Source organism: Coregonus lavaretus (genome assembly GCF_964263955.1).
Source record: "Coregonus lavaretus genome assembly, chromosome: 6".
Lineage (NCBI taxonomy): Eukaryota > Metazoa > Chordata > Actinopteri > Salmoniformes > Salmonidae > Coregonus > Coregonus lavaretus.
The window spans coordinates 51,596,868-51,624,598 of NC_139993.1; the positions used below are offsets into that span (position 1 = coordinate 51,596,868).

General features: G+C 42.7%; 1 protein-coding gene across 1 annotated transcript in view; it reads left to right on the forward strand.

The window, feature by feature from the left end:
* LOC311131067 (CMP-N-acetylneuraminate-beta-1,4-galactoside alpha-2,3-sialyltransferase-like) overlaps positions 1-27,731 on the forward strand; it is a gene marked incomplete at its 3' end in the record, with an annotated part of 78,099 nt that overhangs the window by 39,748 nt on the left and 10,620 nt on the right. The window contains exons 7-9 of the mRNA XM_084163884.1: positions 573-668; positions 925-1,111; positions 26,776-26,922. Coding sequence (XP_084020010.1) covers positions 573-668; positions 925-1,111; positions 26,776-26,922 — 430 coding nt within the window. The remainder of the gene's footprint in view (positions 1-572; positions 669-924; positions 1,112-26,775; positions 26,923-27,731) is intronic.

Consider the following 27,731-nt stretch of genomic DNA (forward strand, 5'->3'; position numbering starts at 1 on the left):
CCAGGACATTCAGAAAACTCTGGAGCTTTCTCAGAAAAGCTATTGCCTGGTCCCAGATCTGTTTGTGCTGTCTTGCCAACTCCTATGGTCATTGTCACGCCAAAACGACCATTGGATATGAGTTGGCTAGAAAGCACAAACAGATCCGGGACCAGGCTAGAAATATGTTTTACCAATCCAGGACACTTTGCTGAGTAATTTTATTTCCAACATAAAGATGAATGAATTCTAATCACACAGGCCATATGTTGGGCAGTTTTGGTAGTTTTATAATTTCACTTCTGGCCAGGATTCTGTCTTTTTTGGGCTTGGTTCTTTCCATAGCCACTAGAATCTGCCAACCTGATTTCATCAACTAAGGAAATCGAGAATGTGTTTATTTTTCCACATGGAATGTAGGACTCAGACTAAACATAGGTCATATTCTATAAAACGTAAGGCCCAATAGCGATAGCCCAACTACATATCATATCAGAATCAAATGAATCACTGTGCAGTACTTGGCATGTTCCTCACTTCACAAACCTCATAGAACTCGTTTTTTTCTGCTGTTTGTTTCCCTGCTCTTCTAGTCAGAGTTGTAAGAAGTGCATCATCATGGGAAATGGTGGTATTCTGGCCAACAAGTCTATGGGTGTGAGGATTGACGAGTACGATGTGGTTGCAAGGTCAGTTAAGGCACATTAACACTAGGATTCTTAAATAATCTTTCCTCGATTCCTTCCATCCTCTCTCACCTCCTTCTCAAGAGCTCTAGAGGAGAACATCTGAAGTTCCTTCCCTCCGATATGTTTTGAGAAGGAGGCGAAGAGAGAGGATGTGAGGAATTGAGGAAAGACAAATTGAGAAAGAGCCCAGGTTCTGTGATTGTGAGAACCCTGTGTTTATCGATTCCTAATCCCAGTCCACCTGTGTGTGTTGCAGGTTGAACGAGGCCCCAGTGTCTGGCTATGAAAAGGATGTGGGCTCCAAGACCACCATGCGTATCACCTACCCAGAGGGAGCCATCCAGAAGACTGAACACTACGAACAGGACTCCCTCTTCGTCCTCTCTGCCTTCAAAGCTCTCGACTTCAAATGGCTGCGGTCCATGATCTTTAAGGAGAGGCTGGTAAGGAAAGTTAACCCTTTTTCACACTACTGAGTTAAGCCAAACCAAGCCAAGCCAAGCTTGTAAGTATTTACCCAGCAAACAGGCAACGTTCATACAATGTTAAATAATGTTCTAATTTAGTCCTAATGTATAGAGAAAACATTATAGCCACCGCATGGGAACATCCCTGGAGAGCTCTGTCAAGTCAAATGTTTGGGGAACTTTTAGGAAACTTGCCATTTTAAGCTTCTCAGAGCACCCCTACTAATGTTCTGGGAATGCAGTGTTTGGTTAACCAGGCTAACCAGTAGAGGGCAGTGGGAAGTTACTGTAGACTTCAGAGAGAATCCCTGGGCTAACTTTACCAAGCCATATGCACCTGTTTGTCCTGTGTTAACTATGGTGTCTTGCTGTGCTCAGGAAATACCAGGATTAAGAAATGGCAAGAGAGAAAAACACAGAAACATGGCATCAGATCAGACCCTGGGGTGACCATAAGTGGAAGACATTTACCCATCTTTACCACACTGTTTAATTCAATTGGATAATAGTAGGCTTATATTCTCACTTTGGAACTCATAACTTGTTGTGACCGGATAATTAATGTGTCATCATACCAATTTTATCATTATACCATACTGAATTGAATGAGGAATATGTATGCTGAATGGAAACATTAGAGGTGCCAGCGTGCTGTGTGCTGTCAGTCTGTGAGACAGTCACCAATTGGTCACAGTGTGAGCCAGTGCTATAGACTAACATTTACATTTACATTTTAGTCATTTAGCAGACGCTCTTATCCAGAGCGATTTACAGGAGCAATTAGTAACAGAGTTGATGTCTTTTTGTTCAGGCTTAGCTTATAACTTAAGACCATTGAAGATTTCCTCTTAAACATAATTCTATGGACCACAGTAAGTACATTACTTTAGTTACACAGTCCTTTCTTTACTATACTGGCCTCAACAAAAAGACATCTCTGTCTCCTCTTTCTCTGTGATGGTGTAATTTGGGGTTAGTGGGGCAGTCCCTTTCTTTTGTGCTACAGGTAGTGTAGGGTTCCCCTCTCTCAGGTGAGGGACGGAGATTTAATGATGTGTTGAATTGGCAAGTATCTGAGAGTGAATGACTCTTCTTATCTCTTTAAGTATAGCCTCTCTCTCTTTCGCTCTCTCTCTCTTTCTCTCTCTCTCTTATCTGAGAATAGTAGCGAAAGTGCTTTGTTGCATATCTGGGCCCAGTATCTTATTGTACATAGCAGAGGTGGCTGCCGTTACAGCAGCACGTTTACCTCAAGGACAGTGGTGCATTCTCTGAGGTTGTGTATGCACTGTAACTCTATTCCCCCAGCTCTGCTAAACGTGAGAAATTAGAAACATTATTATTTTTATTTTTTTGTCTTATTATTATCAATCCTGATGCCTAGCCACTTTACCCTGCTTTCATGTACACACAGTATCTATCTCAAATACGGTAAAGTCTACACCAGTTGTATTTGACACGTGACAAATCAAAGTTTATATATACAGTGGGGAAAAAAGTATTGGTCAGCCACCAATTGTGCAAGTTCTCCCACTTAAAAAGATGAGAGGCCTGTAATTTTCATCATAGGTACACGCCAACTATGACAGACAAAATGAGAAAAAAAAATCCTGAAAATCACATTGTAGGATTTTTTATGAATTTATTTGCAAATTATGGTGGAAAATAAGTATTTGGTCAATAACAAAAGTTTCTCAATACTTTGTTATATACCCTTTGTTGGCAATGACACAGGTCAAACGTTTTCTGTAAGTCTTCACAAGGTTTTCACACACTGTTGCTGGTATTTTGGCCCATTCCTCCATGCAGATCTCCTCTAGAGCAGTGATGTTTTGAGGCTGTCGCTGGGCAACACGGACTTTCAACTCCCTCCAAAGATTTTCTATGGGGTTGAGATCTGGAGACTGGCTAGGCCACTCCAGGACCTTGAAATGCTTCTTACGAAGCCACTCCTTCGTTGCCCGGGCGGTGTGTTTGGGATCATTGTCATGCTGAAAGACCCAGCCACATTTGTCTTCAATGCCCTTGCTGATGGAAGGAGGTTTTCACTAAAAATCTCACGATACATGGCCCCATTCATTCTTTCCTTTACACGGATCAGTCGTCCTGGTCCCTTTGCAGAAAAACAGCCCCAAAGCATGATGTTTCCACCCCCATGCTTCACAGTAGGTATGGTGTTCTTTGGATGCAACTCAGCATTCTTTGTCCTCCAAACACGACGAGTTGATTTTTTACCAAAAAGTTCTATTTTGGTTTCATCTGACCATATGACATTCTCCCAATCCTCTTCTGGATCATCCAAATGCACTCTAGCAAACTTCAGACGGGCCTGGACATGTACTGGCTTAAGCAGGGGGACACGTCTGGCACTGCAGGATTTGAGTCCCTGGCGGCGTAGTGTGTTACTGATGGTAGGTTTTGTTACTTTGGTCCCAGCTCTCTGCAGGTCATTCACTAGGTCCCCCCGTGTGGTTCTGGGATTTTTGCTCACCGTTCTTGTGATCATTTTGACCCCACGGGGTGAGATCTTGCGTGGAGCCCCAGATCGAGGGAGATTATCAGTGGTCTTGTATGTCTTCCATTTCCTAATAATTGCTCCCACAGTTGATTTCTTCAAACCAAGCTGCTTACCTATTGCAGATTCAGTCTTCCCAGCCTGGTGCAGGTCTACAATTTTGTTTCTGGTGTCCTTTGACAGCTCTTTGGTCTTGGCCATAGTGGAGTTTGGAGTGTGACTGTTTGAGTTTGTGGACAGGTGTCTTTTATACTGATAACAAGTTCAAACAGGTGCCATTAATACAGGTAACGAGTGGAGGACAGAGGAGCCTCTTAATGAAGAAGTTACAGGTCTGTGAGAGCCAGAAATCTTGCTTGTTTGTAGGTGACCAAATACTTATTTTCCACCATAATTTGCAAATTAATTCATTAAAAATCCTACAATGTGATTTTCAGGATTTTTTTTCCTCAATTTGTCTGTCATAGTTGACGTGTACCTATGATGAAAATTACAGGCCTCTCTCATCTTTTTAAGTGGGAGAACTTGCACAATTGGTGGCTGACTAAATACTTTTTTTCCCCACTGTATATATTTTTGTTGTTGACATAAGTGACCAGTTTAAATTTAGCTCTAGAGAATTTGCTTTTTGTTTTCACACAGATAGTATTGGATAGTGCTGCTCAATATACTCAGGTTATGACAGCTTTGAGGGGATGTTTATCAAAATTAGGAGATGCTTTCTTAGGAAACATGGCCACCAACAGGAGCTCAATCCCCTAGCAATCTAATATACCTGAATACACTTGAGCTGTGCTCGCTAAGAAAACAGAGCTTTTACCTCTGCTCTCCTCAAGTCTACATACATTACGGTTCCCACTTGCTGTTAAGAGAGAGAAAGGGAGGGGAGAGGGGTAGAGAGAAGAAGGAGAGAGAGACCGAGAGAGAAGAGAGACCGAGAGAGAGAGGGATGGGGAGAAAAAGAGAGAGATACTTGTGTGGGAAGTATCTCCACAGGATAGTCTGCCCTACTGTCATTCATTCATGTTTCTCCAAGCCTACCACACATGAGCAGCGTGCCCCAAGCAAGCTTCATCCTATAGACTGTTAGAGCAAGCTATGCTCTCAGAATGCCTGACGGGAGGACAGACTGATGGAAGAGTAGAATGACTAGGAGGACAATGGGAGGACAGATGACCTATGAGTTGATATTGTTCTTGTGGAATTTCTCTCTCTCTTTACATTTAAGGGATAACCCTAAACCTTGCTTGTAAATGAATATGAATGTGATAATAACCATACATTTGAAATCTTTATTACCGACCAGTGAAGGTCAGAGCAAGGTCGTGCTCTGACATGGTTTTAAGGTTGCTTTGTAGAGGGCTGTGACTGATATGGTTTTCGTCTCTGAGAAGAAAGATGTCTAGCTCTGGTTACAGTCACTGTGGTCATTCCTTCATGGTTGAATGGGGGGGCGGGGCTGGGGGCTGGCAGACTATGGGATTCAGGGGTCCGATGCACATCAGAGAGCAACAGTAGCTCTTTGAGAGGAGACCTAGGCTCACCTGGCCTGCCCAGTGCCCATAGACAGACAGACAGACAGACAGACAGTGGATAGATAGATAAGCCTATCACTGGGGTGGTCCTGTGCTCTGAGTCAGTGTCTGGATCACTTTTCACCCAGTGACAGCCAGGTGGGTGGGAGGGGGCAGACAGACAGAGACACTCTGGAGTCAGCCAGCCATGACAGTCATACTGCTATTCCTCTACTATTCCTTTATTGACATGTTAAATGGCCTCACGTCTCAAGAAAACACTTTGCGTAACATTTCACTTCACCCTATGTATGCGCACATGAAGCCTTTCTTTTTTATTCATTTTTATTTTACCTTTATTTAACTAGATAAGTCACTTAAGAACAAATTCTTATTTACAATGACGGCCTACCAAGAGGCAAAAGGCCTCCTGCGGGGACGGGGGCTGGGATTAAAAATATAAATGTAAGATAAAACACACGTCACAACAAGAGAGACACCACAACACTACATAAAGAGAGACCTAAGACAACAACACAGCATGGCAGCAACACAAGACAACACAGAATGGTAGCAACACAACATTACAACAACACAGTAGCGACACAACATGGCAGCAGCACAACATGGTAGCAGCACAAACATGGTAGCAGCACAAACATGGTAGCAGCACAAACATGGTACAAATATTGTTAGGCACAGACAACAGCACAAAGGGCAAAACGGTAGAGACAACAATACATCACGTGAAGCAGCCACAACTGTCAGTAAGAGTGTCCATGATTGAGTCTTTGAATGAGGAGATGGAGATAAGACTGTCCAGTTTGAGTGTTTTTTGCAGCGCGTTCCAGTCTAGCCATACTCCCAAGTACTTGTATGAGGTGACATAAGATAATAACTGTAGATTTGCCTGTCATGTATGGAGCTGTAATAAAGTATTTCAATTAATCTTATCAGGACAAAGTAACATAGCCCTGGATACTATACAATAGTTTTACACTGTGCATAATGTACCCAGTATAATCACAGAGTTTATAAACCCAGAGGCGCAACATCGCGAGAATCAGACCAAGCAGACCAGGCTGGGGTTTGAGAAGCCAATGAAAGAAGTGACAAATTCTTCCTTAGTTGTAAATTTTCTTGAAATCTAAAGGTACAACCTAGATTCGAGTCAATGTCTTAAGTAGCTGAACATGTTATTACTCCAACGTCATGAAAGTGACAAACTGACACGTTTTCGTTTTCGTCAAAACAACTTTATATCGCAGGAGTGCCTTTGATTTGACGGCCTGCACATGCGCAGTTTGGCGCGAAACGACCGTTCGACCCGATGACCTGTTTCTGCGCATGCTAGCCAACGTCACCATGACATCGCCTACAAGCGTTATTGGGGATTTCTATTGGAGAAGCAGTTTTAGTCTATCTTCATACTGTACTGTCTTTGGTATAATGTGTGACTTAGTAATCTGAGGATATGGAGTAAATGTGTAACATTTGACACTTGCGCTTCCACCACTACACAGTCAAAATAAATGAACAATGTTGTATTAAAGATTCAGGGAATCCTTAGAAATTCATGATGAGACCATCCTCATCCAAGCTTTTAGAAGGAGGGAGCTCAAGCTGCTACTCCTACTACTGCTAGGCTGCAATTACCAGACTAGTACACGCACACGCACACAGACACAATTGTCACTGGTTCTGAATGAGGGAGAGTGTTGGCTGGCAGTAGTCTGATTGTACATAGATAACAGTGGTGTAGACAGAGGCAGGGACTGAGTGTTTGCATTGTACTATGAAGAGCACCAATTACTCTCATGGCCTACTCATAGAAGGGTACAACTCTAGCCTCAGTGTTCTCCAGGGTCAAAGGGCACCTCATTTAATACAAGGGGCGCGTCCCACATGACACCCTATTTCCTTTATTGTGCACTACTTTTGACAAGAGCCCTATATAAGGAATAGGGTGTCATTTGGGACGCAATCTGTGCTAATATGCAAAGTATTCTTTTGAACCAAGGGGGAATTTACCACAGAAGTGTGGTTGGTACAGTTTCACTGAATACTACTGTGACTGTATGCATATGAGGTGTCTAGCTATTTGATCCACCCTCCCCTCCTCTGTACAGATGGGTTACAGACCTGGATTCAAATAGTACTGGTTTTCTTTTCTATTCTTTCGAGTGTTTGATTTAGCCTGGCCTGGAGTGCCAAATGTCAGGGAGGGTTTGCACTTTTGGGAGTATTCTATTGTTTCCATTTCGGCCAGGGCAAGCTCAATCATTGCAGAGAAAGTATTTCAAAGAAAATTAACACTTTTTGAACCCAGGTAGGTCTGCTGGGTTTCCCATCCCACTGGCCGTGTCTCTCTGAGTGAGTACAGGTTGAGAGGAGAGGAGGTGTTGGGTTGCCTTCTCAGTTAGACAACAAAATGGTTCCCGTTACACAGGATAACCAGCTGGCCTTTCAGTTAGCAGCTCAGAGCTAGAGCTGGAGCAGAGTGATGATGCTACGCTAACAGTTTACAACAGTGGCAGCTGGTGGAGGGAGGATGGGCTTTTTATAATGGCTGGAATGGAAAGGTACCAAACATGGATGTTTTGATTTAAAGTGACATACCAGCGCTGTGTTGTTTTTACCTGCAGACCAACATATCTGACTACTGTGTTGTTTTTACCTGCAGACCAACATATCTACCTACTGTCTTGTTTTTACCTGCAGACCAACATATCTGACTACTGTGTTGTTTTTACCTGCAGACCAACATATCTACCTACTGTGTTGTTTTTACCTGCAGACCAACATATCTGACTACTGTGTTGTTTTTACCTGCAGACCAACATATCTACCTACTGTCTTGTTTTTACCTGCAGACCAACATATCTGACTACTGTGTTGTTTTTACCTGCAGACCAACATATCTGACTACTGTGTTGTTTTTACCTGCAGACCAACATATCTACCTACTGTGTTGTTTTTACCTGCAGACCAACATATCTGACTACTGTGTTGTTTTTACCTGCAGACCAACATATCTACCTACTGTCTTGTTTTTACCTGCAGACCAACATATCTGACTACTGTGTTGTTTTTACCTGCAGACCAACATATCTACCTACTGTGTTGTTTTTACCTGCAGACCAACATATCTGACTACTGTGTTGTTTTTACCTGCAGACCAACATATCTGACTACTGTGTTGTTTTTACCTGCAGACCAACATATCTACCTACTGTGTTGTTTTTACCTGCAGACCAACATATCTACCTACTGTGTTGTTTTTACCTGCAGACCAACATATCTGACTACTGTGTTGTTTTTACCTGCAGACCAACATATCTGACTACTGTGTTGTTTTTACCTGCAGACCAACATATCTACCTACTGTGTTGTTTTTACCTGCAGACCAACATATCTGACTACTGTGTTGTTTTTACCTGCAGACCAACATATCTACCTACTGTGTTGTTTGTACCTGCAGACCAACATATCTGACTACTGTGTTGTTTTTACCTGCAGACCAACATATCTGACTACTGTGTTGTTTTTACCTGCAGACCAACATATCTACCTACTGTGTTGTTTTTACCTGCAGACCAACATATCTGACTACTGTGTTGTTTTTACCTGCAGACCAACATATCTACCTACTGTGTTGTTTTTACCTGCAGACCAACATATCTGACTACTGTGTTGTTTTTACCTGCAGACCAACATATCTGACTACTGTGTTGTTTTTACCTGCAGACCAACATATCTACCTACTGTGTTGTTTTTACCTGCAGACCAACATATCTGACTACTGTGTTGTTTTTACCTGCAGACCAACATATCTGACTACTGTGTTGTTTTTACCTGCAGACCAACATATCTACCTACTGTGTTGTTTTTACCTGCAGACCAACATATCTGACTACTGTGTTGTTTTTACCTGCAGACCAACATATCTACCTACTGTGTTGTTTTTACCTGCAGACCAACATATCTGACTACTGTGTTGTTTTTACCTGCAGACCAACATATCTGACTACTGTGTTGTGTAGTAGAGCATCTCAGTCCCAGGCCAGGTATCCCAGTAACTGGCCCTACACAGCCCGTCAGGAATGCTGCTTGGGCCTCAGCTAATTACTCTAATGGACAGAGGTATATTGATACAGCAGGGTCTTTTTGCTCTTCTTGTTTTTCATCTGTGTTTTTAATGCCCCTGACCTATCCCTCTCCTCTCAGTACCTCTCGTCTGGGGAATGCTTTATTTTCTTTTTTTTGATGAACAATTACATTTTATGAAGGATTTCACAACAACAACCAAAAGGACATGACAAACACAGAGTATTATAAACATAATTTAAAACCAAATAATGATATCAGACACACCAAAAACAAGAGAGAAAATTGAATAAAAAGAAATAATAGCACCACTGCTACATTATAAACTGACTTCAGATACATTTCACCTTTAAGGTGCATTTGACCAAGCAATGAAGGGCCTCAAGTATATTCAAAGTGGTCTAGTTGACCCAGAAGCAAGTAAGAAACTCTCTCATAGATAAGCAGCTGTGCCTGGCCCATTCATCAAAGGGAGGGGGATATTCTTTCTTCCAGTGCCTTAAGAGTAATGGCTTAGCTGTTGTGATGGCCAGGATAAGCTATCTCTTTTCAAAGGAAGTGAAAACATAGTCCTCAAGTTCAGTTGTTGAGCCCAACATATACAGTTTTACAGTGATCGGGAACTGTGTCCTAATAACCTCAAATACAACTTGTAGGATATTATTCCACCAACCTCGTAGCGCTGGACATGACCAGAGTCTATGTGTAATAGACGCATCATCACCTTTACATCTGTCCTCTGGTATTACTTCAGCTTATATAACCTTTGTGGACTCCAGTGCCATCTATGTATTATTTTCAATTGAATAAATGTATTTCCCATTTCCTTGTACATAGTATTCAAATTAGACAGGCAAGATTTCCACTCTTCATGGGATATATCTAGGGCCAAGTATTTTGCCTATTGTACCTTAACCTAATTTATAGGATCAGACAATTGCTTCTGTAGCAGATTATAAATTATTGGAGCTACCCCCTTACGGGTTAATGGAATTGGTTAGTATATCTTCAATCGGGCTGGCTATGGGACAGGTAAGGGGGCTTCCCAATCATTTTGACAAAGAACTTCGTAACTGGAGGTGTCTCAAATATTGATTCTGTGGCAGCTTATATTTCTCAGTAATTTGGGCAAAGCTTTAGAATTGTTTAGAATGCTCATCAAATAGAACCAACAGATAATTGATTCCTGCTTGTTGCCACTGTACCCCAAACATTGTTTTACCTCCAATTAGGATACGCTTATTGTGCCACAGAGAGGCGTGAGGCGATTTATAAAGGTCCCAGCGTCCAGGTCTATGTATCTTACCCCACAATGTTCTAGTGTCCTTCAGTTGTGGTCTTACTGTGCAAAATAATCCAAGCCCGGGCGAGACTCCCCCACAGGCCTCAGACTCCATCTGGTACCACCGTGGTTTAGCCCCTCCATTCCAACATGGCAACCAAATACTGATTGATATGTTTGACTTTGATAGCCCAGTAGTACCACCTGAAGTTGGGGAGACCAAATTCATATTTTTGATACCTAAACGGTGCTGAGTGTTACCCCAAAGAAAATCGAGGACATGCCTGTCAATATCTTTAAAGTAAGAATCTGGGATATATAGAGGGAGATGAGCTAGAAGATAATGTATTACTGGTGCCAGCATTATTTTAATATCATTAATTTGACCTCATAATGAAATATATATTTTTGACCATCTAGCAAAGTCATTCTTCATTTTTAGAAGTAAGGGTTTCATATTCTCTCCAACAATATCCCTGTGGCTGGTTTTTATTAGAATGCCCTTAGGGGACCATCTACATTTCCATTGGTTAAAGAGAGTGGACGGGCAGAAGCCAGAAAAAGGAAGAGCCTCAGATTTATCCCAGTTAATATGATAACCAGATAATAATGTAAATTCCTCAACAGTTTGTAGTAAAGCAGGGACAGATATCTCAGTTGAGACAAGAAAAGTAACATTTCATCTACATAAAGCATAAGCTTATGCTGAATATTGCCCGCCATAACTCCACAAATAAGTGGGTTACTTCTCCGTTTCTGGGCCAGGGGTTCCAAAGCTAGCACAAACAGACCGGGCGGGGTTTAAAGGGCATCCCTGTCTTGTACTTCTATGTAACTGGAAAGTGTTGATATGAGACCATTCATTAAAACGCAGGCATAAGGAGTGTCATATAACGTTTTTATCCAATTCACTAAGTTCTCCCCAAAGCCAAATTGTGTAAGAGATTCAAAAAGGTAGCCCCATTCCACACAATCAAATGCCTTGGCAGCATCTAATGACAAAGCAATTGTTGGAGCGCTTGAGTCCCGGACAGCACACTGTATGTTGACCAGCTTTCTAAGGTTATCTGAGCTGTAACGGTGGGGGATAAAGCCAGTCTGATCCAGGTTGATGATACTACCAATGACCTTAGACAATCCGTTTTAAAGCACCTTTGCTAAGATCTTTTCATCATTATTAATAAGAGAAATAGGCCGATATCCACTCGGATCAAGTGGATCTTTCCCTTTTTTGTGGATAAGAGAGATCATTGCTGTATGCATGGAAGAGGGTAAAGATCCAACTTTATATGCATCATTATATACAGTGAGGGAAAAAAGTATTTGATCCCCTGCTGATTTTGTACGTTTGCCCACTGACAAAGACATGATCAGTCTATAATTGTAATGGTAGGTTTATTTGAACAGTGAGAGACAGAATAACAATAAAAAAATCCAGAAAAACGCATGTCAAAAATGTTATAAATTGATTTGCATTTTAATGAGGGAAATAAGTATTTGACCCCCTCTCAATCAGAAAGATTTCTGGCTCCCAGGTGTCTTTTATACAGGTAACAAACTGAGATTAGGAGCACACTCTTAAAGGGAGTGCTCCTAATCTCAGTTTGTTACCTGTATAAAAGACACCTGTCCACAGAAGCAATCAATCAATCAGATTCCAAACTCTCCACCATGGCCAAGACCAAAGAGCTCTCCAAGGATGTCAGGGACAAGATTGTAGACCTACACAAGGCTGGAATGGGCTACAAGACCATCGCCAAACAGCTTGGTGAGAAGGTGACAACAGTTGGTGCGATTATTCGCAAATGGAAGAAACACAAAATAACTGTCAATCTCCCACGGCCTGGGGCTCCATGCAAGATCTCACTTCGTGGAGTTGCAATAATCATGAGAACGGTGAGGAATCAGCCCAGAACTACACGGGAGGATCTTGTCAATGATCTCAAGGCAGCTGGACTATAGTCACCAAGAAAACAATTGGTAACACACTACGCCGTGAAGGACTGAAATCCTGCAGCGCCCGCAAGGTCCCCCTGCTCAAGAAAGCACATATACAGGCCCGTCTGATGTTTGCCAATGAACATCTGAATGATTCAGAGGAGAACTGGGTGAAAGTGTTGTGGTCAGATGAGACCAAAATTGAGCTCTTTGGCATCAACTCAACTCGCCGTGTTTGGAGGAGGAGGAATGCTGCCTATGACCCCAAGAACACTATCCCCACCGTCAAACATGGAGGTGGAAACATTATGCTTTGGGGGTGTTTTTCTGCTAAGGGGACAGGACAACTTCACCGCATCAAAGGGACGATGGACGGGGCAATGTACCGCCAAATCTTGGGTGAGAACCTCCTTCCCTCAGCCAGGGCATTGAAAATGGGTCATTGATGGGTATTCCAGCATGACAATGACCGAAAACACACGGCCAAGGCAACAAAGGAGTGGCTCAAGAAGAAGCACATTAAGGTCCTGGAGTGGCCAAGCCAGTCTCCAGACCTTAATCCCATAGAAAATCTGTGGAGGGAGCTAAAGGTTCGAGTTGCCAAACGTCAGCCTCGAAACCTTAATGACTTGGTGAAGATCTGCAAAGAGGAGTGGGACAAAATCCCTCCTGAGATGTGTGCAAACCTGGTGGCCAACTACAAGAAACGTCTGACCTCTGTGATTGCCAACAATGGTTTTGCCACCAAGTACTAAGTCATGTTTTGCAGAGGGGTCAAATACTTATTTCCCTCAATAAAATGCAAATCAATTTATAACATTTCATTTACGTCATTTAGCAGACGCTCTTATCCAGAGCGACTTACAGTTAGTGAATACATTATTTATTTTTTTATACTGGCCCCCCGTGGGAATCGAACCCATAACCCTGGCGTTGCAAACGCCATGCTCTATCAACTGAGCTACATCCCTGCCGGCCATTCCCTCCCCTACCCTGGACGAAGCTGGGCCAATTGTGCGCCGCCCATGAGTCTCCCGGTCGCGGCCGGCGGCGACAGAGCCTGGATTCGAACCAGGATCTCTAGTGGCACAGTTAGCACTGCGATGCAGTGCCTTAGACCACTGCGCCACTCAGGAGTATGACATGTGTTTTTCTGGATTTTGTTGTTGTTATTCTGTCTCTCACTGTTCAAATAAACCTACCATTATAATTATAGACTGATCATGTCTTTGTCAGTGGGCAAACATACAAAATCAGCAGGGGATCAAATACTTTTTTCCCTCACTGTACCTCTAGCAAAATTGGAGTAAAAATGTTCTCAAACTTTTTATAAAAGTCAGAAGGGAGGCCATCTAACCCAGGAGACTTGTTAGAAGGCGTATTAATGATAACATGAGAGATATCTTCAACCCTAAGTGGTGCATCTGAATAATCTCTATCCTTATCTGAGAGTTGTCGGAAATTCAGGTCTGCAAAAAAGCTATCCAACTTTTGTTTGTCCAGTACACCCTGTGATGTACAGTTGAAGTCGGAAGTTTACATACACCTTAGCCAAATACATTTAAACTCAGTTTTTCACAATTCCTGACATTTAATCAGAGTAAAAATAGTCTTAGGTCAGTTAGGATCACCACTTTATTTTAAGAATGTGAAATGTCAGAATAATAGTAGAGAGAATGATTTATTTCAGCTTTTATTTCTTTCATCACATTCCCAGTGGGTCAGAAGTTTACATACACTCAATTAGTATTTGGTAGCATTGCCTTTAAATTGTTTAACTTGGGTCAAATGTTTCGGGTAGCCTTCCACAAGCTTCCCACAATAAGTTGGGTGAATTTTGGCTCATTCCTCCTGACAGAGCTGGTGTAACTGAGTCAGGTTTGTAGGCCTCCTTGCTTGCACACGCTTTTTCAGTTCTGCCCACAGATTTTCTATAGGATTGAGGTCAGGGATTTATGATGGCCACTCCAATACATTGACTTTGTTGTCCTTAAGACATTTTGCCACAACTTTGGAAGTATGCTTCAGGTCATTGTCCATTTGGAAGACCCATTTGCGACCAAGCTTTAACTTCCTGACTGATGTCTTGAGATGTTGCTTCAATATATCCACATAATTTCCCTTCCTCATGATGCCATCTATTTTGTGAAGTGCACCAGTCCCTCCTGCAGCAAAGCACACTCACAGCATAATGCTGCCACCCCCGTGCTTCACGGTTGGGATGGTGTTCTTCGGCTTGCCAGGGACCCCCTTTTTCCTCCAAACATAACGATGGTCATTATGGCCAAACAGTTCTATTTTTGTTTCATCAGACCAGAGGACATTTCTCCAAAAAGTACGATCTTTGTCCCCATGTGCAGTTGCGAACCGTAGTCTGGCTTTTTTTTGGTGGTTTTGGAGCAGTGGCTTCTTCCTTGCTGAGCGGCCTTTCAGGTTATGTCGATATAGGAGTTGTTTTACTGTGGATATAGATAATTTTGTACCTGTTTCCTCCAGCATCTTCACAAGGTCCTTTGCTGTTGTTCTGGGATTGATTTGCACTTTTCGCACCAAAGTACGTTAATCTCTAGGAGACAGTATGCATCTCCTTCCTGAGCGGTATGATGGCTGCGTGGTCCCATGGTGTTTATACTTGCGTACTGTTGTTTGTACAGATGAACGCGGTACCTTCAGGCGTTTGGAAATTGCTCCCAAGGATGAACCAGACTTGTGGAGGTCTACAATTTTTTTTCTGAGGTCTTGGCTGATTTCTTTTGATTTGCCCATGATGTCAAGCAAAGAGGCACTGAGTTTGAAGGTAGGCCATGAAATACATCCACAGGTACACCTCCAATTGACTCAAATTATGTCAATTAGCCTTCTAAATCCATGACATCATTTTCTGGAATTTTCCAAGCTTTTTAAAGGCACAGTCAACTTAGTGTATGTACATTTCTGACCCACTGGAATTGTGATACAGTGAATTATAAGTGAAATAATCTGTCTATAAACAATTGTTGGAAAAATTACTTGTGTCATGCACAAGGTAGATGTCCTAACCAACTTGCCAAAACTATCGTTTGTTAACAAGAAATTTGTGGAGTGGTTGAAAAACAAGTTTTAATGACTCCAACCTAAGTGTATGTAAACTTCCGACTTCAACTGTATAAAGGGTGTTGTAGAACCCTCTAAACTCCTAATTTATCTGCTTCGAAGAGGTAGAAATTGCACCATTTTGCAACCGTATGCCAGCCATAGTTCCTACTGTTTTGCTGCTTTAGTATGTATGCCAGGTTTTTCACCCATCTCCCAATAAGATTGATTAATGCGGAACAGTGCATTATCAAGCTTTTTTATGATAAAATCTATTCAGCTCATATTTAGTACCAATTATCTTGTTTAACATAGTTCTGTCTCTGTTTTGGGAGTATAAAGTGTCAAGCGCCTTAAGCTCACGTGACTATATTACCTATAGTAGAACTGAGAGAGATATCCACTAGCGACTGTGAGATTAGGAAGTAATCAATCCTAGTGTAAACATTGTGGGGGTAGAAAAGAAAGAATAGTCCCTCCGATCTGGGTGCATTGATCTCCAGATAACTTTTAAGCCTAAATCCCCAGCTGGTTGTCTTACTGCAGCTGCTGATGTACTCTCCACCCTGTTTCTAAGCTGAGACCTGTCAAGATCCTTGTCTAGAATCTGGTTAAAATCGCCCGCCAATAATATTGAGAGTTTGAGATAAGCCATGAAAAAAATTGGGCCTGTCTGCATTAGGTGCATATAAATTATATTCCAAAGAACAACTGAAGTTCCCTTCAAGAGCCTGCAAACTATTATATAACGACCATCTGAATCAGTTAGCAAAGTTCACGACCTTATGTATGAGAATAGATACTCCTCTGCTTTTGCCTGTACCCAGGCTAGAGAAAGCCTTTCCCACCCAAGAGCATTTTAGTTTTTCTGATTCCTTTTTATTCAAATGTGTCTCCTGGACAAAAGCTATATCAACCTTAGAAGACTTGAGATATGCTAACGTTTTATTTTTCTTGATTATATGGTTAACCCTTTTATGGTTCCAACTAGCTAATTCTAATTCAGCTATGTTAGTTATTGAGTTATAAAGAAGTCATAATAAGCGAATGTATAATAACCTAAACAGTATAGAAGTATTACAGTGGTGTAGATTTCCATGGCAATAAAGAAAAACAAACCATGTAAAAACGTACTTGTATAGCACTAAGTAGACTCCCAGCCAAACCTAAGGAACTGGGGAGAAAGAACACAAACCAAGACATAGACGGGATTGAGGAACTTGAGAGTCACCCGAACTCGACTCGCCTCTCAAACTGGCCTTCCAGGATATTCGTGATTTCCATCCATAGCAACTGTATCATGTCTTTTGTTTTCTGCCATCTCTGTTATTCAAGTTATCAACATGGTCTTGTAATTCTTGACATTTTTGCAACTCCTTCTGGGTTCTGCCCAACCTTTCGTTGTGACGGCGCCATTCGCCAATGTTGCGACACGGTCTTCTGCTTCGCTAACGCAGGTGGTCAGTGTATCGATTTTTCCCTTCTATTTCGTCCATCGTGGTCTTGATTTCTGACGGGTCTTGTTCAATATTTTGGGTGGACAAACTAATTGCTCTGATTTTGGAGGCAAGAAAGGTCAGAGTGGGCTCCTAAGTTGCAATGTCTGGCGTAGCTGGCCTATCTGGCCCACGGCAGCCTCCATTTTCTTGCTAAGCTTGGACGGTTCTGTCTGCAGTGAATCCTTTGCGCGCTGTGATTTGCGGCTATCCCGGTTAAACATTTGTTATTTTTGGTTGTAACAAAATTTGACTTGTATGAGTATAACTATGCCCCAAAATAGGTAAATATCGTTGCCAAAATCTATTTACAGTTGTGTTGGACAGAGCCCCTCAACTACACAGCCGTCCTCGTCAAGAGCACACATGGGCTGTTTGAATCTTGTCAGGCGGCAGGTGGCCTAGCGGTTAGAGCGTTGGGACAGTGACCGAAAGGTTGCCTGTTCGAATCCCCAAGCTGACAGGTGAAAAATATGTCGTTCTGCAGTTATCCCCCTATGATAGCTCCTCGCACCTCTCCTATTCAGTTGGGTTAAAAGTGGAAGTCAAGTTCCGGTTTGACAATGTGTGCGATGATAAAAATACATTTAAGTCTTCAGTTTTCTCCTTTTAGTCATATTTTCCACTGTCTTATTTTGCATTCCAATCCACTCCTAACTCATGTTTTCTTAACTAATTTACACTACATGACCAAACGTATGTGGACACCTGCTTGTCTAACATTTCATTCCAAAATCATGAGCATTAATATGGTGTTGGTCTCCCCTTTGCTGCTATTACAGCCTCCACTCTTCTGGGAAGGCTTTCCACTAGATGTTGCTTCCACTCAGCCACAAGAGCATTAGTGAGGTCGTCACTGAAATTGGGCGATTAGGCCTGGCTTGCAGTCGGCATTCCAATTCAGCTCAAAGGTGTTCGATGGGGTTGAGATCAGAGCTCTGTGCAGGCCAGTCAAGTTCTTCCACACCGATCTCGACAGACCATTTCTGTATGGACCTCGCTTTGTGCACAGGGGCATTGTCATGCTGAAACAGGGCCTTCCCCAAACTGTTGGCACGAATTTGGAAGCACAGAATCGGCTAGAATGTCATTGTATGCTGTAGCGTTAAGGTTTTTAAATCTAGTTTCCCTTCACTGGACCTAAGGGGCCTAGCCCGAACCATGAAAAACAGTCCCAGACCATTATTTCTCCTCCACCAAACTTTACAGTTGGCACTATGCATTGGGGCAGGTAGTGTTCTCCTGGCATCTGCCAAACCCAGATTTGTTCGTCGGATTGCCAGGTGGTGAACCGTGATTCATCACTCCAGAGAACGCGTTTCCACTGCTCCAGAGTCCAATGGTGGCGAGCTTTACACCACTCCAGCCGACGCTTGGCATTGCGCATTGTTATCTTAGGCTTCTGTACGGCTGCTCGGCCATGGAAACCCATTTCATGAAGCTCCCGACGAACAGTTCTCATGCTCACGTTGCTTCCAGAGGCAGTTTGGAACTTGGTAGTGAGTGTTGCAACCGAGGACAGACAATTTTTACGCGCTTCAGCACTCGATGGTCCCATTCTGTGAGCTTGTGTGGCCTACCACTTTGCGGCTGAGCCGATGTTGCTCCTAGACGTTTCCACTTCACAATAACAGCACTTACAGTTGACCGGGGCAGCTCTAGCAGGGTAGAAATTTGACGAACTGACTTGTTGCAAAGGTGGCATCCTATGACGGTGCCACGTTGAAAGTCACTGAGCTCTTCAGTAAGGCCATTCTACTGCCAATGTTTGTCTATGGAGATTACATGGCTGTGTACTCGATTTTATACTGAAATAGCCGCATCCACTAATTTGAAGGGGTGTCCACATACTTTTGTATATATAGTGTATTTTAAATCTTATCTAAGAGTTGTTTGTGGTTATATCTTGACTCATCTGATCATGCTGTTGTTCCTATGTAGTCTTTTCGCCTAGAGTTGATATCTGTGCCCGTGTGGAAATCTTATTGGCATAATACAAAAACCACCATCAAAATCTGTCTGTTTAAGCTAGAAACTTCTTCTTTTTTTTTGCTGCGTCTCAATCCACCACATCTGCCGATGTCGGCCTTCCGCATCTGAGGTGGAAGGAGGCAGAGCTACAGCTGTGTTTGTCAGACCAGAAGACATCCCAAAAATCGGTGTTCTCATGAAAACGTTTGTAGGGTCCAAACGATTTGGGCTAGAAACTATGACCCCACCATCGAAAGCTGAGAATCTCACAAACACAAACGTGTTCTCCGTTTTGCTCACGAGACTTGTCTGAAGGTAACCCAGTACAGACCGGTAAAAAATGAATGAAAAAATGAATAGGTTTTTTGGACCCCCCCCCCCTTAGGGGTAGGGGAACTACTAGCGAGTGAACTACTCAGAGAGTGAGATTTTGTGCTTCGTTTGGTTTCCATCTGGTTCTGATATCGGTAATTTCCTCACACTTTATCACTTCTTTATTACCAGGGAAACCACAGACGGATGCTGCGTCCCAAATGGCACCGTATTCCCTATTTAGGGCACTACTTTTCACCAGGGCTCTCATCAAAAGCATTGCACTACATAGGGAATGTGTAGCTCAGTTGGTAGAGCATGGCGTTTGCAACGCCAGGGTTGTGTGTTCGATTCCGACGGGGGGCCAGTATGATTTTTATTTATTTTTTTATAAATAAATGTATGCACTCACTAACTGTAAGTCGCTCTGGATAAGAGTGTCTGCTAAATGACTAAAATGTAAAAAAAATGTAAAAATGGAATAAGGTGCAATTTCGGTGGGAAAGTGCTTGTGTACTATGGAGTTCTGACACTTCTCTTCTTAATTCTAGAATCTCTGCCACGGAAATGGGGAAAATAAAAAAGGGTAGGTTCGTGCCGGCAGAGGCCAATTAGCCATGGTATTTATTTGTGGTTGGAGGCTTGATGTGACTCATGGAATGGGATGGGTTTTGTCAAAAGGAATCAAAGAAAATATTAATTCCTATTGGATAAACAGACGTTCAGCTGGCTCTTTTATCTACTCCAGAACGTTCTCCCTTTGAAGGGAAAACCAAAACAATGCTTCTGTGGCTGTGGCTTCACGGAGATGACGTTGCTTCTGTGTTGGGTTAAATTGCCAAGTTAGTTATCTTAGCGTGCAGTACCTAGGCCTACATGGAAAGGCAACAAATCTCTCTTTTGGACAAAATAAAAAACAGATGATGAACGGCCTGTGCTATGAGGTGTTCTTTACTTGTCTTTTATAAACCCCAAGCCCGTAAAAGGAACCCCACGTGGCCCGTAAAAGTCACAGGGCTCCCTGTACTGGTCCAGGGTTCTCTGCAACTCCTCTATGAACTATACAGTATCTGCTTCGTGCAGGAGAGCGGCCTCCTCACAGAAAAAATGCCCTGATTTCCTGTACCTCCTCCCACCCCGTAGGCTAGGCTAGGAGCTGGAACTGGGTGGCCTCACACAGTTTCAACTCCATCATCAAGTTCGCTGACGACTCGACAGTAGTAGGCCTGAGTACCAACAACGACGAGACAGCCTACAGGGAGGAGGTAGGCACTCTGAAGGTGTGGTGCCAGGTTAACAACCTCTCCCTTAACGTCAGCAAAACAAAGGAGCTGATTGTGGACTTCTGGAGGAACCAGGCTGGACACGCCCCCATCCTCATCAACGGGGCCACAGTGGAGACGGTCAATAACTTCAAATTCCTTGGCGTACACATCTCAGAGTAGCTGACATGGTCTAACCACACGGACACCGTGGTGAAGAAGGCACGACAGCGACTCTTCAATCTCAGGATGCTGAAGAAATTTGGCCTGTCCCTGAGGGCCCTGACAGTGTTCTACAGGAGCACCATCGAGAACATACTGACGGGCTGCATCACAGCTTGGTACGGCAACTCCATCACTGTGGACTGCAAGGCTCTTCAGAGGGTGATACGTGCAGCCGAACGCACCATTGGCTGCACACTGCCTGCCCACCAGGACACCTACAACACCAGGTGTCGCAGGAAGGCCAAGAAGGTCATCAGGGACCCTAGCCACCCAAGCCATGGCCTGTTCTCCCCGCTTCAATCACTCAGATGTGGGCAGTACAGGAGCATCATGGCAAAAACTGAAAGACTGGCCAATAGTTTCTACCCTCAGACCATCAGGCTGCTGTATAACCACCACTAGTCAGCTACCTGCTCCACCCTACCCCATGCTACTTCCCCTATGGACATCCCCCCAACTGACTTTTACTCTGACCCCACCCCAACGACATTCATCACTGTTGCAGTTGCTAATATGTATATTATTCCTTTTTTATTACTATTTGTATTGTTTCATTTCACTTGGTCCCCATATCTCCTCAACAGTCTTTACTCTGCCTCCACCCCAATGGACATGTATTTATTCATCACTGCCACTGTTGTTATAATGTATATAGTGCTATTTCATTTTCTATTGTTGTTTTTCACTATTTTTACTAGATTTTATTTCACTTAGTCCTGCATGTTTGAGCTCAAAGCCTCAGATTTTCACTGTACTCTGTACATGTTCACTGTGCCATGTACATGTGACTATTAAACACCCTGAATCTGAATCTCCTCCCTGCCTCAGACCCAGCTTGGGATCTTGCTACAGTGGACTAGGACCTGGAACTCTGTCTGTGTGACTGACGTGACAGGCTCCACATAACAAAAACATTGGCCGTTTGAACACTGTGTTGATTGCAGCAAGTTGAAAATGAATAGGAACCTTTCACAATATACTGTATAATAACTCAAATAAAGCCTATTCCCAATAATTATGTATAGGTGTTATACATATTCTTTATTTATTACAGCATCTTCCATCACTATTCCCTCTCAGAATGACCAGGTGAAACCTGAGATCACATGTTTTTAGTTTTACTACAGCGAAGACTGTGTCCCTGGGCCTGGCTTTATGTGTCCCTGGGCTTGGCTTTATGTGTCCTTTGCTGTGATGTTGTTGCCCTGTCAGAACCAGAAAGGCCCTTTATTCAGAACCTGTCTGACAGAGAGGTGGGTTGTGTCTGGGCTTGTCCTGGGAACACTGCCAAATCCGCCTCAAAGCCACTTGGCCATATTTTATAGTCACTCTTTATTTGGAAATATCAAAGGCAGCACTCTGGTCTGTTTGTACAGGTGACTTGTGTTAAAATCCACTGACCAACTGCTAAGCGTCAGCTCTCACTTTCTCAGCTGAAGAGAGAAATTAATAACTAATCATGAGGCAGCAGTAGTGTAATGGAGGGCATACGTAGGTCTACGCCATATAGCCACTTATTTTTCAGTGGGCATTGCGTATACTCACTTCTTCATCCCCACTGATACGTATCAAAGTAGTGTAGTGGAGGTATACGCCTTATCAAAGTAGTGTAGTGGAGGTATACGCCGTATCAAAGTAGTGTAGTGGAGGTATACGCCTTATCAAAGTAGTGTAGTGGAGGTATACGCCTTATCAAAGTAGTGTAGTGGAGGTATACGCCGTATCAAAGTAGTGTAGTGGAGGTATACGCCTTATCAAAGTAGTGTAGTGGAGGTATACGCCTTATCAAAGTAGTGTAGTGGAGGTATACGCCTTATCAAAGTAGTGTAGTGGAGGTATACGCATTATCAAAGTAGTGTAGTGGAGGTATACGCCTTATCAAAGTAGTGTAGTGGAGGTATACGCCTTATCAAAGTAGTGTAGTGGAGGTATACGCCTTATCAAAGTAGTGTAGTGGAGGTATACGCCTTATCAAAGTAGTGTAGTGGAGGTATACGCCTTATCAAAGTAGTGTAGTGGAGGTATACGCCTTATCAAAGTAGTGTAGTGGAGGTATACGCCTTATCAAAGTAGTGTAGTGGAGGTATACGCCTTATCAAAGTAGTGTAGTGGAGGTATACGCCGTATCAAAGTAGTGTAGTGGAGGTATACGCCTTATCAAAGTAGTGTAGTGGAGGTATACGCCTTATCAAAGTAGTGTAGTGGAGGTATACGCCTTATCAAAGTAGTGTAGTGGAGGTATACGCCTTATCAAAGTAGTGTAGTGGAGGTATACGCCTTATCAAAGTAGTGTAGTGGAGGTATACGCCTTATCAAAGTAGTGTAGTGGAGGTATACGCCTTATCAAAGTAGTGTAGTGGAGGTATACGCCTTATCAAAGTAGTGTAGTGGAGGTATACGCCTTATCAAAGTAGTGTAGTGGAGGTATACGCCTTATCAAAGTAGTGTAGTGGAGGTATACGCCTTATCAAAGTAGTGTAGTGGAGGTATACGCCTTATCAAAGTAGTGTAGTGGAGGTATACGCCTTATCTAAGTAGTGTAGTGGAGGTATACGCCTTATCAAAGTAGTGTAGTGGAGGTATACGCCTTATCTAAGTAGTGTAGTGGAGGTATACGCCTTATCAAAGTAGTGTAGTGGAGGTATACGCCTTATCAAAGTAGTGTAGTGGAGGTATACGCCTTATCTAAGTAGTGTAGTGGAGGTATACGCCTTATCAAAGTAGTGTAGTGGAGGTATACGCCTTATCAAAGTAGTGTAGTGGAGGTATACGCCTTATCTAAGTAGTGTAGTGGAGGTATACGCCTTATCAAAGTAGTGTAGTGGAGGTATACGCCTTATCAAAGTAGTGTAGTGGAGGTATACGCCTTATCAAAGTAGTGTAGTGGAGGTATACGCCTTATCAAAGTAGTGTAGTGGAGGTATACGCCTTATCAAAGTAGTGTAGTGGAGGTATACGCCTTATCAAAGTAGTGTAGTGGAGGTATACGCCTTATCTAAGTAGTGTAGTGGAGGTATACGCCTTATCAAAGTAGTGTAGTGGAGGTATACGCCTTATCAAAGTAGTGTAGTGGAGGTATACGCCTTATCAAAGTAGTGTAGTGGAGGTATACGCCTTATCAAAGTAGTGTAGTGGAGGTATACGCCTTATCAAAGTAGTGTAGTGGAGGTATACGCCTTATCAAAGTAGTGTAGTGGAGGTATACGCCTTATCTAAGTAGTGTAGTGGAGGTATACGCCTTATCAAAGTAGTGTAGTGGAGGTATACGCCTTATCAAAGTAGTGTAGTGGAGGTATACGCCGTATCAAAGTAGTGTAGTGGAGGTATACGCCTTATCTAAGTAGTGTAGTGGAGGTATACGCCTTATCAAAGTAGTGTAGTGGAGGTATACGCCTTATCAAAGTAGTGTAGTGGAGGTATACGCCTTATCAAAGTAGTGTAGTGGAGGTATACGCCTTATCAAAGTAGTGTAGTGGAGGTATACGCCTTATCAAAGTAGTGTAGTGGAGGTATACGCCTTATCAAAGTAGTGTAGTGGAGGTATACGCCTTATCAAAGTAGTGTAGTGGAGGTATACGCCTTATCAAAGTAGTGTAGTGGAGGTATACGCCTTATCAAAGTAGTGTAGTGGAGGTATACGCCTTATCAAAGTAGTGTAGTGGAGGTATACGCCTTATCTAAGTAGTGTAGTGGAGGTATACGCCTTATCAAAGTAGTGTAGTGGAGGTATACGCCTTATCAAAGTAGTGTAGTGGAGGTATACGCCGTATCAAAGTAGTGTAGTGGAGGTATACGCCTTATCTAAGTAGTGTAGTGGAGGTATACGCCTTATCAAAGTAGTGTAGTGGAGGTATACGCCTTATCAAAGTAGTGTAGTGGAGGTATACGCCTTATCAAAGTAGTGTAGTGGAGGTATACGCCTTATCAAAGTAGTGTAGTGGAGGTATACGCCTTATCTAAGTAGTGTAGTGGAGGTATACGCCTTATCTAAGTAGTGTAGTGGAGGTATACGCCTTATCTAAGTAGTGTAGTGGAGGTATACGCCTTATCAAAGTAGTGTAGTGGAGGTATACGCCTTATCAAAGTAGTGTAGTGGAGGTATACGCCGTATCAAAGTAGTGTAGTGGAGGTATACGCCTTATCTAAGTAGTGTAGTGGAGGTATACGCCTTATCTAAGTAGTGTAGTGGAGGTATACGCCTTATCAAAGTAGTGTAGTGGAGGTATACGCCTTATCAAAGTAGTGTAGTGGAGGTATACGCCTTATCAAAGTAGTGTAGTGGAGGTATACGCCTTATCAAAGTAGTGTAGTGGAGGTATACGCCGTATCAATTAATAGGGCTGATGGAACAGATCGGAATGTTTAGCTTAAAATGTTGATAAACTATTATTTCTTCACATTATAAGCGCAGCAATGCACACACGGCAGTAGGCCTACGCGTGAATGTTTCAAAATGCAATTTGCAGTAAAACACTTCTAAAATGCGCACCGCACATGCAAGTAGTTTCATGGACAGAGATGGAAATACACGTTAGAAAGAGGGGGGATTTAAAGATGCAACAACTATCATGGGTTGCTAATATGATTAGGATAATGCCTTTGGCTGCTAGACAATGAAATAAAATGTAAATAAAACCAATAGAACAGGAGAACGCATAATGAGAAAGTCTTTATAAAACATAATTGTCTCTTTGTTTCTATGGTGGGATTTTGTCTATATACGTAGCTACTTTGACGCAAGGTAAGACATGCCTCATATGAAGTAAAAACGTCCAGGTTTCAAACAATTAAGGAATAGGAAACATATAGCGGCGCTAATGATAGACCTAACCATCTTCTGGTAGATGGAAAGGCTTTCCCAAAAACCTTCTCTATTAAATGTTAACTAGCTACAAAGTAGCCTATGTCTACCTGGCAGAATGATATCATGATTATTTGCATCAATCCAGTGGCCATTTCTTTTGCAAACTCCATCTCATGTGCTACAGAAATACGGCTAATCAAACAATAATGCTAGGTTCCTGCACACTTGTGGTTTAAGCATTGTTATGGACTTAGAACATACAATTTTGTTGTTTTTCTCTTTAAAAAAGTGTGACTTTGAGAACGAAAACCTGAACAAATTGGGGGAAATCTGAAAGCTGTGAATTTCTGACTCAGTTTAACTGTTTCAATAGTAGGCCTACTATTAATCTACTTGCACAGTACAGCTTTGGTTGGCCTGACTGTGAAAGACCAATATGGGATTTATCATGTTAAAGTCATTCAGAGTGCATGTCACTGTTTCTCATTGAATATTTCACACAATGCGCCTGGTGTGCCATTTTGGGGGGGGGGGGGGTGAAAAATTAGAGTATACCCACTTATCCAGGCACCATTACACCACTGTGAGGCAGAAGAACATGAGAAGCAGATCTGGGTTCAAATACTATTTGATTATCATTTATAATACTTTATCTGTGCTTGATTGAGCTTGCCTGGACTAATAGGATAGTCCCCAAACTGAAAACCCCACCCATCTGGCACTCCAGGCAGGCTAGAGCAAACGCTCAAAGTATTTTAATGGATTTCAAATAGTATTTCAACACAGGTCTGATGAGAATAGATGTTGAGGTGCTCTGAGCTCCCTGGTAATTGATAAGCAACAGTCGAGTCTAAGAACAAGAAGAGCTGTGCTTTTGGAGACCAACAGAGAGAGATCACATTGTTATTGAAAGTGGTAAATGTTTTACTAATTTCTTAATTTCTTATTACCTCCAGGGGCCATTTTTCATGATAGAATTACATTAAACTTTTTCTTTCTTTCTTTCTCTCTCTCTCTCTCTCTCTCTCTCTCTCTCTCTCTCTCTCTCTCTCTCTCTCTCTCTCTCTCTCTCTCTCTCTCTCTCTCTCTCTCTCTCTCTCTCTTTCTCTCTTTCTCTTTCTCTTTCTCTCTGTCTCTCATAGCGTAGCACAGAAGGGTTCTGGAAGTCTGTGGCCCGTCATGTCCCCAGGGAGCCCAGTGAGATGAGGATCCTCAACCCTTACTTCATCCAGGAGGCTGCCTTCAGGTTCATTGGCCTGCCACACAACAACGGACAGATGGGAAGAGGGGTGAGAGACTGGGAAACTCACTGCTGTTTTCGGTCCTAGGAAATGATGGCAGAAATAATATGTAAAAAAAATTTTTTAGGATCAGCGTAAAAAACACACACAAAATAGCAAAATTGATCGCCTGCTGCTGCCGCGAAATGCTCCAACAGAGAATGACATCACAAATATGTAAAACTATAACTGCTTTTAGAGACTGTCCCCCTGTTGGCGGTTTAATATTTTACTCTTAATTATTTGCATGAGTTTGCATGAGGTAGCTGGGCCTACAGCTCAAGGAATTCGGGACATGGGTGACTAGTTAACGTTAGTTTGGCTCTCTCTGTGTGTTCGTGCCGTGAAAGGAGGGGTTCTTCTTTGTCTGAAAGCAATGGCTAGCTAGTTTGCTAACTATTCTAGCTAACTAACTGGCTGAATAAGTTGACGACGGACTCGCTCAAGCTGTCGGGACTAACCCACAACGTTAGACACGGACACGAATGATCTGCTTGCGTGATTGATACGCTGGTGGTTGTTGTGGCTGAGTATTGGCGCTAAACCCTGCTGTTGGAGACCGGCATGCTAGCTGGCTGTGGCGTCTTATGACGAGGTGCCCGGACGTTTTTCACGGAATAATACTGCACCTAGTTAGCTAGCTGAATAAACTAGGTTAGTCTATTCCTAGAAAACATTGAACCGCTGTAGTTTACAACAATTATAGTTTCTGAGGTGGAAGTTGGGAGAGTTATATTTGGGAGTTGTGGTGAGGGAGGCCCCGCTCTCTCCTTTCCCAGATGTTTAGTTCATTTTATTCCGATCTCCTCTGCATTATT